The 13,196-nt window shown below is 42.4% G+C and overlaps 1 protein-coding gene across 13 annotated transcripts in view; it reads right to left on the minus strand.

Annotated features, from left to right (window-relative positions):
• KIAA0825 (KIAA0825 ortholog) overlaps positions 1 to 13,196 on the minus strand; it is a 429,759-nt gene that overhangs the window by 242,701 nt on the left and 173,862 nt on the right. For all 13 annotated transcript variants that reach the window (XM_045022167.1, XM_045022174.1, XM_045022166.1 and 10 more), the window contains 3 exons: positions 11,916 to 12,066; positions 3,806 to 3,996; positions 1,736 to 1,918 (listed from right to left, as the gene is read on the minus strand). In XM_045022167.1, the coding sequence (XP_044878102.1) occupies positions 1,736 to 1,918; positions 3,806 to 3,996; positions 11,916 to 12,066 (525 nt within the window). The remainder of the gene's footprint in view (positions 1 to 1,735; positions 1,919 to 3,805; positions 3,997 to 11,915; positions 12,067 to 13,196) is intronic.

Here is a 13,196-nt window from a genome sequence, read left to right on the forward strand (position 1 = left end):
AGATTGTACAAAGTGTGTGTGTAGTGACTGTTTCACAACTGCTACATGACCCTGAGAGAGTTAAACTGTAAACCAGAAGCTTCACACCTTTGGGAGGAGTTCTGGGAGTGGGGAGTCTGAAGTGGAGTTCTGGGAGTGAGGAGTCTGCACTGCACTCAGAGTGGCTAAGTGTTTGGTGGCTAAAGTTCCAGCACTCAGAGTGCAGGAGTGCCAAACAGAAGCTTTGCACTTTGACAGCATGCCTAGGGACCCCAAGACTGGGGGTTACTGGCTGAACTTCATTCAGGCTCAAAGGGCTTGAAATACCCTGGGGATAGCCCACAGAGTAGTCCTCGTGAATGGCCAGGAAGGATCTGTGAGACCTTTATCTCTAAACATAGAGAGTTTTTTATCTAAAGCAAATCAGTTTACTTCACTGAGATTTATTACATGCCTAAAACACTGAAGTTTTTTGTGATTTTGAAACACAGTATGTAAAATTCCAAATACAAGCTAGTCTTTCCCATTCTCTCTTTATTTCCCCTTTCTGTTAGACTTCTCTGATTTTTCAAATTAGTAAGTCACTCTTTGTAACTCAGGATACAAGGAAAATCTGTAAACAATAGGAATTAGCAGAACGGCATACAGCAGCTAAAAGGGATAGACTACATTCTGTTTTTGAGGACACAACACTTAGATGTTACAACAACCTCACAAGTGATAAAAGAACCACTCTAGTTAGAAGACCTGACATACAAAGACAAAGATCAGGACCCCCTTCTCCTATTTTTCCCCATAGTTGTCTTCTCATGTAATAAAATGAAGACCAGACTCTCAGGCTCTCAGCTTTTTTTTTTTTCCCCTCCATAATTTGGGGTCTCACTTTAATATCTGGCTCTTACACAAAACAATTTCGATTAAATCCTGGGCCCATTGAAGGCAATGGCATAACTCATATGTAACATCAGTGTAGGCCAAGTCCTGTTTTGGTTGCAATTGTGACTTCTAAAGATATATTCTCCTAAGATTAAGCTTTGTATACACTTGTTCTTTACAAATATATTTGAGACTTACTGAAGCACATCAGCTTCCTAAGTGTCAAGTAATCAGAGAATCAGTTCAATGAATTATTTCAAGAAGTCTGGTAATTCCAGAAGTATGGGGGAAATATTTCTAGGAGTGGAGGGCCCTTAGCAGACAAAGACTTGAGATGATACAATGGCTGGAAGCTGAAGTTAGAAAAATTCTGTATGGAAATAAGGTGCACGTTTGTAACAGTGAGAGTGACTAACTTGCAAGGAATACAGTGGATTCTTCATCACTAAAGCCTTTAAATCAAGAAAAGACCTCTTTCTAAAAAGACATGCTCTAGCTCAACAAGAAATTTGCACTTAATGGAGGAATCACTAAGTTATATTCTATGCCCTGTGTTATGCAGGAGGTCAAACTGGATGATCTGTTCCAGCTTTTATGAATCTATGGAAAAATATGATGTCCAGGGGCTCGATTCAAATCCCATTAAACTTGATGGGAAGAATCTCATTGACTTCAATGGTCTTAGAATAAGGCCTATACAGACCTAATTCAAGACACCAATCAAGTATCTAGAGCAGTTCTCAAACTGTCTCCAGAGTTTGGGTTCCATTTACATTTTAACCAAAAAATTGTCTCATGGACCAGCTAGCCTTTCACTTGCAAGTTAAATAAGCTATACGGTCAATTTTACTTTGTATTAAAATATTACCCTCAGACTTACTCATACAGATTCTTCAAAGGTGCAGTTAAAATGGCAAGTGCAGAGAGCAGACTGTTGCAGTGGGTGTGTATTTTATAGGTCTTGGCGTCTTTGTCTTTATGTGGATTCAAAAGTTCCTGCACTGAGCAGCAAGCTGACCACAGCATATTTTCAGTAGATATTAAAATTGCTGTGATATCAATTCTGTTGGGAAGAAAGGGTGAAAATGTCAGCCATGGAAGTAGTCTGATGGTGAAATCTCATCTGAGTTATCAATACACTTCCCTACCATACAGAAAATACAAACTCCTTATTTTTAATGGCTGGAATTGTTAAATGACATAAAGGCTCTCTGTAAGTAATAAATTAAAAACACTTTTTTATATATTTAACTCCATTATAAATGCTGGAGGCAAAGCGGGGTTTGGGGTAGAGGTTGACAGCTTGCGACCCCCCATGTAATAACTTCGCGACCTGCTGAGGGGTCCCGACCCCCAGTTTGAGAACCCCTGTAATACACACTACAAACTAATACATAATCAATCAATTTCTGGTCAGAAAAAAAACATTTTATTCAGTTCTCTTAGTAAACACATTTCTGGTCAGAAGAAAATATTTTATTCAGTTCTCGTAATAAACAATAGTTGACACAGCATGTGAAGATAGAGCCATATTTCTGGCTCTTCAATCCTTGCTCCTGCTACTCCCCAGTATCTTCCCTATTAACATCTAGCCCTCTGCCCCCTACCCTACAACCCTCTTCTCACTCCCAGAGTCACCAGTTACCTGCTACTCCTCCCTTGTCACTTTCTAGCCCCCTGAACTCCTCACTGTCACTTTCCAGTCTCTTTCTGCCAATACCCCATCCTCTCTCCCCAATATAAACACCCTATTACCAATTTCTTCACAATGTACAGGAAGCAGCTATTCTGCAGGCCTGATATGACCAATCTCTGCCACCAGATGCTATATAATAATTGCAAAACAACTTCTACCACCAGTAAGACAATGCTGCTACAGGAGACCTGTAGCAAAAGAAGGAGGTAGACAAGCATGGGAAGCAAGGCCTGTAAGGAATTCAAAGAAGCAGAACTTTGTGTACCTTCCCCACCAACCTACAAGGAACAGGAGGAAAAGTGTGGGACTCAGTAGTTTCACAGCCCTATTTTCTTTTCTCATATGGGTGGCCACTGCACTAATTCTGACTCCAGCAGAATGCAGCTCGGCCACAGAACTGGTGGTAATGGAACAGCACACACACACACACACACACACGCACACCAACCAGCAGGAGACTGTCAAATCATGGCTCTTCCCTCCTGCTTGTGTGAACTGTAAAAGGGAAAAACATTGGGTTTAAATTTTACTGGGGAATAGCAACTTAGTTTAAATAATATTACAGGATGGAATTGCAGTGCACACACTACATTCAAGTCCAACTGGAAAGAATGACTAGCAGTCAGTGAACTGATTTTCAGTCTGTGAACCTTTACAGATGCCCAACTGACTGAGGCAAGGTGATATGACTAGTTCAACTAGTAACCAGCTAGACAATGCCAGAGGATCCCTGGGCCGGGACCCAGAGTAGAGGGCGGGCCTGGGTCCCCCCCTTCCCCTCTTGCAGTACACCCAGCCATCGGCCGTGGGGAGCGGCCATCATAGACTATGCCAGATCCCTGACAGGAGGGATTAGACTTTGGGGTGTGTGGTTGGACATAGTGGCTGGGGTGCAGAGAGACTGCTGATCAACCCCCCCCCACTACCCCCCCTCCCCCGGAAGGAGGTGTGGATGGACTGAGGAGCACTGCCAGAGGGCAGTGGTCCAGAAGAGGACGGTTTTACAAAAGAGGGAGTTATGCAACCCCAATCATATACTGAGTGATCACATAGCACATGGAGCCTAGCATATACTTAAATATCCCAGGTGAATTTTATTAAAATAATCCTCATAGGAATTATATATGTTTATAAATTTATTTTTATATTCACATATATTTAAATTCAGGTGAATTACAACAAAACAACACATCATGTCCTGAGAACACATGCATTTTATCCACAAAAAACACCTGTTAATCATAAATGTGTTACCTTATCTGTGGAGTTCTCTTGTAACTGGGATGGGCCTGAGAATATCTGCAGGCTAGCACAGCCAAAGATTTCTCCAGCACTTCTTTTAGAATCTCCTGGGCTAACTTGGGGGGTAGGATTGTCCAAAGATCATGATGGAGAGCACAGCAGAAATAATGCCACATCTGGACAGAGAATGAGCATCTTTCCCCCTGGCAAAACCACAACACATTAAACAATAGAAACACATCTTCCAAAATGTCAGCTTGGTTCCTGTGAATCTAATTAGTTCAGGCTGAGAGGAAATAGCTGAAGAGTTTGAGACAGTAGATGACCAAAAAAGATTCTTGACAAGATGTAAAACATCTTTATTGACAAAGAAACACATGTTTCATTTCAGTTACTAAACCAATACTCTACCACAAAGCCAAACCACAAACATTTGACCTACTATATCCTTAATTAACCTACTTCTGACCTATTGTTTAAATTTTACTTTAAAACTACATACAATATTTTGCAATCACTAAACTAACCAGATTAGTTTAATATATTGGCTACCTCTTCTTAAACAAGAACCAAATTATTTAAATTACTTAAGTATGTCTATTTCCGTAGATCCATAATAACCACTGCCAGATTTTTTATGAATCTTTGGTTGTTTATAATTATAATGAAAGAACAGCAGAAAAAATGGCCAAACAACTAATCTCCTTACTATACACATGCAAGTGACATGGGCTGTTGAGAAGCATTTTAAAAGTATTTTGATATTTCACTATTGCATTTTAATAACAATACCAGAAACAAAAAACAAAAACAAAAAAACAACTGCCTGATTTTAAGATAATTTTAAGAGTTTGGCAGATGTTCTCATGCAAGTGAAGCTGGCCTCATTTTATCCAAGCCAGACCAGCAGCTTATTATAAGTTCCTGGTTTTCTTACATAAAATAAACGTCAGCTATTATGGGTTGAGTATATTGGAAAAAAATCACAAACAAGTAGAACTTTACCCATGGAGATCTTTGCATAGAATGCTTCCAAGACAAATACTAGCTGAAATGTTCATACATTGTTTGTAACTGTGTGTTTTCATACCTTATGGTCTCCTAATTATGAGATTCACTATTGTAGATTTCTTTCAGGAGAAGATGATCAAATGTGCAAATATTTCTACATAGTGGACCGCAAGCTAAATATGAGTCAACAGTGTAACACTGTTGCAAAAAAAGCAAACATCATTCTGGGGTGTATTAGCAGGAGTGCTGTAAGCAAGACACAAGAAGTAATTCTTCTATTCTACTCCATGCTGATTAGGCCTCAACTGGAGTATTGTGTCCAGTTCTGAGCGCCACATTTCAGGAAAAAAGTGGACAAACTGGAGAAAGTCCAGAGAAGAGCAAAAAAAATGATTAAAGGTCTAGAAAACATGACCTATGAGGAAAGATTGAAAAAAATTGGGTTTGTTTCATCTGGAAAAGAGAAGACTGAGAGGGGACATGATAACAGTTTTCAAGTACATAAAAGGTTGTTACAAGGAAGAAGAAGAAAAATTGTTTTTCTTAACCTCTGAGGATAGTACAAGAAGCAATGGGCTTAAACTGCAGCATGGGAGGTTTAGGTTGGACATTAGGAAAAATTTCCTGTTCGGGTGGTTAAACACTGGAATAAATTGCCTAAGGAGGTTGCGGAATCTCCATCACTGGAGATTTTTAAGAGCAGGTTAGACAAACCCTGTCAGGAATGGTCTAGATAATACCTAGTCCTGCCATGAGTGCAGGGGACTGGACTAGATGACCTCGAGGTCCTTTCCAGTCCTATGATTTTATGAAATATTCTCTTTATTTCTACAAATATACATCTTGCATTCACAGAATAAGCACATTAAAAGGACAGAATAATGAGCTTCGATTCCTAATGGAGACTAATACTTTTTTGGTCGTTTTTAGGTCTCCCAGCATCAAATTAAAATCAGTCTCACTATAAGAAATAAGACTTTCTAAATGAATTTTCTATGTGGTACAGCATTTATAATGTTTTATTAAGTATCTGGATGCCTGAGAGTCTTCGAAATTCTCTGGGAGCCTACAAACGCTTATCTTAACATAAGTTTATACTATTACACTTACTATTATATAATATTTTTGTTTGCTATATATAATCTTAAAGTGCTAAATTGAATAATGTATCTTTTTTAACATTGTGCCTCTAAAACAGAAGCAATAGTGTTTTGATTAAAGATTTAGATGAGATCCATTCCTTTTTGCTGACCTGTTTTTCTGTTTGTTGCCATTTCTAAAGTATTCTACTGGTAAACATCTGCTATTTTTGAAGACTTTGTACAATGTAAACAGATGTGAGCTTTTATTTAGATTATATATCAGGAAACAAGCAGCTGGGCTTTATTACATAAGCTACTCAATATTATCTTTGAACAGACAATTCTTTATTCTTTGACTATTAGAAAACATAAGTTCCTAAAATTGCAGCAGATGTCTGATACACTAAAAGCTTGATTCTAAAATGTAATCTGGAGAGCTGGCATGGTGGCACAGCGGGTGTTCAATGTACTCCATCAGTGAGATACTGTACTCTAAGAGGTTCACACCCTGACAGCTTAGAACGTAAGTGTTTTATGATAAAAGACGGTTACTCACCTTTGTAACTGTTGTTCTTCGAGATGTGTTGCTCATATCCATTCCAATTAGGTATGCGCGCGCCGCGTGCACGGCTCGTCGGAAGATTTTTACCCTAGCAACACTCGGTGGGTTGGCTGGGCACCCCCTGGAGTGGCGCCGCCATGGTGCCGGATATATACCCCTGCCGACCCAACCGCCCCTCAGTTCCTTCTTGCCGGTTACTCTGACAGTGGGGAAGGAGGGCGGGTTTGGAATGGATATGAGCAACACATCTCGAAGAACAACAGTTACAAAGGTGAGTAACAGTCTTTTCTTCTTCGAGTGCTTGCTCATATCGATTCCAATTAGGTGACTCCCAAGCCTTACCTAGGCGATGGGGTCGGAGTGAGATGTTGCAGAATGCAAAACTGCTAAGCCAAATGCTGCATCATCTCTGCACTGTTGAACCAGTGCGTAATGCGAGGCAAAGGTGTGAACCGATGACCAAGTAGCTGTTCGACATATATCCTGGATAGGAACGTGGGCGGCAGATGAAGCCTGAGCCCGAGTAGAATGGGCGGTGAGGTGACTAGCCGGAACAGGAGCCAAGTCATAGCATGTACGGATGCAGGACGTCACACAAGATGAAATTCGTTGGGATGAGACTGATAGGCCTTTCATCCAATCTGCCACAGCTACGAAGAGCTGAGGTGACCTTCGGAAGGGTTTTGTTCTCTCGATATAGAAGGCGAGAGCCCTGCGAACGTATAGGGTGTGCAGCTGTTGTTCCCGTCGCGATGTGTGCGGCTTCGGGAAAAAGACTGGGAGAAAGATGTCTTGATTGACATGAAAGGCAGACACCACCTTAGGGAGGAAGGAGGGGTGTGGTCGCAGCTGTACCTTATCCTTATGGAATACCGTATATGGGGGATTAGCTGTCAAGGCCCGAAGCTCAGATACTTGTCGCACCGAAGCAATAGCGACGAGGAAGGCTGTTTTCCAGGAGAGGTACAGTAGCAAGCAGGTGGCCAGTGGTTCGAAAGGGGCACCCGTAAGTCTGGTTAAGACCAGGTTAAGATCCCAGGTAGGAATCGGTCATCTGACTTGAGGATACAGACGTTCTAAGCCCTTGAGGAATCTTGAGACTATGGGGTGAGAGAAGATCGAGCAGCCATTTTCCCCTGGGTGGAAGGCGGAGATGGCTGCCAGATGGACCTTTATGGACGACACTGCTAGGCTTTGTTCTTTCAGGGACCAGAGGTAGTCCAGAATAGCAGGAACAGGCACCTGCGTGGGCACTAAGTCACGCTGGGTGCACCAGCAGCAGAAATGCTTCCACTTGGCCAGATATGTCATCCTAGTGGAAGGCTTCCGACTGCCCAAGAGTACCTGCTGAACCGTGGCAGAACAACGCAACTCAGACTCACTCAACCATGCAGCAGCCATGCCGTGAGATGAAGAGACTGCAGGTCTGGATGGTGAAGCCTGCTGAAGTTCTGTGTTATCAGATCGGGCCAGAGTGGCAGAGGAATCGGGTCTGCCACTTCAAGGTCGAACGACATGGTGTACCAGTGCTGCCTCGGCCACGCTGGAGCAAGCAGGATCATGCGGGCGCTGTCCCTGTGGAGCTTGAGAAGGACTCTGTGGATGAGTGGGAACGGTGGGAAGGCATAGAATAGGTGCCTCTTCCACGGGATCAGGAACGCGTCCAAGAGGGAGCCCGGGGAGCGGCCCTGGAATGAGCAGAACACCTGGCATTTCCTGTTCTCTCAGGAGGCAAAGAGGTCGACGTGGGGAAACCCCCACTTCCGGAAAACCGAATGGATGACATCCAGGCGGACTGACCACTCATGAGACAGGAAGGATCTGCTGAGGTGATCCGCCAGAGTGTTCTGGACTCCGGGGAGAAAGTACGCTACCAAGTCGATCGAGTGGGCTATACAAAAGTCCCAGAGGCGAACGGCCTCTCGCCAAAGGGGGGAGGAGCGTGCTCCGCCCTGCTTGTTTATGTAAAACATGGCTGTTGTGTTGTCCGTAAATACTGATACACAACGGCCTTGGAGATGGTCTCGAAACACTTGGCATGCTAGACGGACCACCCTCAGCTCCCTCACATTGATGTGCAAAGCCAGCTCCTGAGATGACCAGAGACCCTGAGTGTGAAGGCCCTCAAGGTCGGCACCCCAACCCAGAGATGATGCGTCCATGGTCAGAGCCATCGAGGGTTGCGGTGGGTGGAATGGCATCCCTGCGCAAACTATGGTGGGGTTCAACCACCAGGTTAGGGAGACCAGGACTTCCTGGGGAATGGTGAGTATGGAGTCCAGGCTGTCTCTGCGCGGCCTGTATATTGAAGCTAGCCAAGTTTGAATGGGGCGGAGGCATAGCCTCGCGTGCTTAGTTACGAAGGTGCAGGAGGCCATGTGCCCGATCAGGCTGAGGCAGTTGCGTACCGACGTTGTCAGGAAGGTTTGGAGACCTCGAATAATGGAAGCCATCGCTTGAAAACGCGACTGTGAGAGGCAGGCTCTGGCCAGATTGGAGTCCAGAGTTGCACCGATGAAGTCTAGTTTCTGTGTGGGTGTTAAAGTAGACTTCTCTGTGTTGATCATGAGGCCGAGGCTCCCGAAGAAGTCTTTGACTATGCGCAGGGAAGTCCCTCGAATGAGCCAATCGTCGAGGTACGGGTATACGTGTACCCGACGACGGCGGAGGGAGGCGGCGACTACGGCCATGCATTTCGTGAACACATGCGGAGCTGTAGAAAGGCTAAACGGGAGTGCAGTAAACTGAAAGTGTTGAAGGCCGACCACAAAACGGAGGTACCGTCTGTGCGGCGGGTAAATTGCGATGTGGAAATACGCGTCCTTCATATCGAGGGCGGCATACCAGTCTCCCGGATCCATGGAGGGAATAATGGTCCCCAGGGTTACCATGTGGAACTTCAGCTTTATCATGAATTTGTTGAGTTCTCGCAGGTCTAAGATCGGTCGCAGACCTCCCTTTGCCAAGGACCTCATCAATGGTCCTTCTGGACACCATGGGCATACCACCAATCCCAAGGTGCTCCACCAGTCGCTCCACAGTCGGTCCCGTCAGAACACCGGGTGTCGGCAGGGGTATATATCCGGCGCCATGGCGGTGCCACTCCAGGGGGCGCCCAGCCGACCCACCGAGTGTTGCTAGGGTAAAAATCTTCCGACGAGCGTGCACACGGCGCGCACACACCTAATTGGAATCGATATGAGCAAGCACTCAAAGAAGAATAATGTACTTAGGGTTCAGTTCAGATCTCACGTACATGAGCACATATTGAGCCATATGAATAGAATAGAGCTCTTAGCCTACAGTTACGATAGGATTGTCTGCTTTTCTCTTGATCGAACCCACCACTGTTTTCAAAATCAGTTGGATTACCAGAGAGGTATAATGAGTGTGTGTGAAGAGAGAATACAGTCAAGTGTCCCACTGCAAAATGATTTGTAAATTGAGCTATTTTTACCTTCACTGCATAGAAAAGCAATATCACTTTATTTTAGAGAGTATAAATAGCCATGGACTCCCAAATTTAGTTGGGGTCTTTGGGGGTTACCATTGTACAAATAATAATAAGTCTATAGAAAATGTCACCCCATGTAATCACAGAGTGCCACATTCTGACAACCTTACTCATGTTGAGAATGCCTTTGTCTGTATATAGTCCCATTTTCTTTTGTGGTGTGCAGTTTATTATTTTGAACAAGAGTTCTGCTTGGTGGGTGGGGCCGGCGGTGGGAAAAGAGGCGGGGCAAAGCCACACTCCTCCTGCCACAATTTGAATGCCATGCATTCCTTGGAATAGGAAGGGAACAGCCTCTGGGATCTCCAGTGTGTAAGGGCTGGTGTTCTGCCTGGTCCTTACACAGGCTGCATAACAGTGGAGAGAGGAAGGTTCCTTCCTTATACACTCCCCTTCTGATGCATACATCCATAAAGCAAAGATACACTCTGTCCCTTAGTTTGGTGGGAGAGAGTGGTTCTGCTCTTTGTGAATTTTAACTGAGGACTTACAAATGGTGCCAGATCAATTGTCCTGAAGATTGAAGAGATACAAGCTTCCTTCAAACTACCTTCCTATGTGCCTCAATCCTGCCAAAGGAGCAAGGATTATTCAGTCTTTGCAGTCTTTGCTGAGACTGCTAACAATTTGTGTCAATTATGATGGTGGTTTTTGTGACGCGGACAACTGTTTGCTAGTTGCTGGAATGAGGCCACTGAAAACTGGCCACAGTCCTGTGATAAGTGTAGACTGTTACCAGTGCAGGCAAGATCCTAGGTCAGTGACCAAGAGGTATTGGACTCCATACCACTGCCAACTTCCTGAACCATCCAGATCATATTTAAAAAAAATAAAATTGGTTTCTTTATTACTCTGCTCTGAGAGACAGAGACCCTTTAATAGCACCAGCCACGGAAAGTAACATTTAATCAATTGAACTCTCCAGATCCTCACCATTGAAAGAGAAGGTATAACACAATGGCTCTTCCTAACTGGTTTCCAGAATGTATGTATCGCATACAAAGTATATTCTGCTCCACTGCAGAAGGCCTGGAAGATGGTAGATTCATACTCAGAAGCCTATTTCTAATATATGGCAATTGTAACAAGCAAGGATAGGGCCATGGTTGCTGTAGATCCCAATAATTATTGATAATGAAATTACAAACATTTTACGTGACCCAGAAATCACATTCAATGGATTTCAAGCAATATGTAGTCTATAATCAATAGAATTGTTCACTGGAAGTGGGAAAGAATCAATATATTCAACTGTATGTTTCATTAATTGCCCCTTGATTTTCTTGCACTAAAATAATTAAACTAGAGTTTAAGAGTAGACTTGGGATTCCAAAATTCAGACAAAAATCACAATATGCAGGTTAGAAACATATGGCTGGATTCTGTGGACAAGGATACCGGTCACTTGTGCTCTCTGAGCCACTTACCAAACCCACAGTAGGGGAGCAAAATGAGAAAGAATGACAAAAGAGAAATATATTAAATAAGAAATACTTATAATATGCATATGTATTGGGAGGGAAAGAGAAAAAATAAAAATCTTACAATCATCACAGGAAGTATTTAATGCGAGAAAAATTTACATTATTCTGGTATTGTTATTTCTTTGAGTCTTATACTATATGGGCGTCAATATATTAACCTTCTCTCCTTTTCCCCATACAGGTAAACTATCTATTTTCAGCTAATCCTAAGAAACAGTATTTTACTAGGCAAATGGCATGAGAACCCTTATTTAATTACCTCAATGATTAATCTTAAGTCTTTTAACTATATTTTACTAGCTCACTGCTAAGAAGATATTTACATACAGTAACAGAGCTATTTTAAAAACATATCCCAACAGCCCTTGTGCACAAATAGTACAGATCTTATGTTTCTAATTAGTCAGAGAGCAGATAAGCAGTAAAACACATTTATGTAAAAAAGAGGATAGTAAAGTTAACCTCACACCTCATAAAAAGCTTTGTAGTCATCCCAGTGGTGGCTCTCAGCATCCTGTAAAATACTTGTAGCACAAACGCTGACGCAGTAGTTGGTAACTTGAAACTGGAGAACATTGATGAATTCCTGATATCCCTGGACAGGCACAAGGAACAGGGGCCTGTTCAGAGGGAATGATCAAAGAGGCAAAGATTTAAGGCCTGTGCAGTAGGAGGTAACAATCCACAGTACTACAAATGCTTTTGATTATTAGTTATCAATCATTCATTTCCTCTTGGGCTTGACGTATAAGCCCACGTTCACTTTCAAAAAATCTGGTCTTTGTTTTGCAAGCTCTTTGAAAATGCACATCTGCTGTTCTACAAATATGTATTTCTGCTTCAGACAAACTGCATTATCAATACATCATTCAGAAGTCAAAGTATTCTTCTCTATTATTACAAATCAGAATGTTATTTTGTCATTCAATTGTCAGAGTTGTTGGAAGACACTATACACTTTTCAGCAGTAACTTTTGTAAAGCTAGCATATAAACATGAGTCCCACAGATTTATAAAAAAGCATATCTGCACAGATATGAATGATCACAAACTGTTTTGAAATGCGCACTAATAGAATGATTTGGGGGCAGATTCTGTCATGCACCAAGATACACTCATTGCAACACAGGGGAGAGCGTTAGGGATCCAATAATGGTTCTCTGATTCTAATGCTGCCCTAGCCCCAACCCTAGACTGCACTAAGTTACAACAACTGGGTAGGGTCCCTCAGTGCTCTGCTTACACTTATCCAACCCTACTCTGGATCCCAACACCCCTTCTTTGACCTACTTCTAATTTTATTTAGCATCCATCTAAGACTTATTTAATTAATAATTACCCTCTTGTAAAAGTTTATTGGATACATATGCTCATGGTGTTCAACACAATCTTCATGACACCATAGTGCAGGAACATATCTTCATGTTGTCAAAGATGACATTTTTAACATTGTTTTTACGACAATTAAGCTATTGCTGCAGACAAAAATGAAATGGAAGTCCTCCATTCACCCATACCATAATATAGTGTAGACAGCCATAATAAAGGAGTATTTGCTCAAGGTTAATGAGTAAAGAATTTGCATTGCCTTGCCAATTCAGACCTTGAAGATAAAAATCAATGTTTGTGATAACTACTTCAAGTTATCAGTATGTCTGATCTTTCCTAAAAAACAGTGTAAATGGTACTTTAACTATAGGAAATATTTTGAGTATATTTACAAGTATTATAGATTATACATTATATCACT

The sequence above is a fragment of the Mauremys mutica genome, chromosome 6 (genome assembly GCF_020497125.1).
Source record: "Mauremys mutica isolate MM-2020 ecotype Southern chromosome 6, ASM2049712v1, whole genome shotgun sequence".
NCBI lineage: Eukaryota > Metazoa > Chordata > Testudines > Geoemydidae > Mauremys > Mauremys mutica.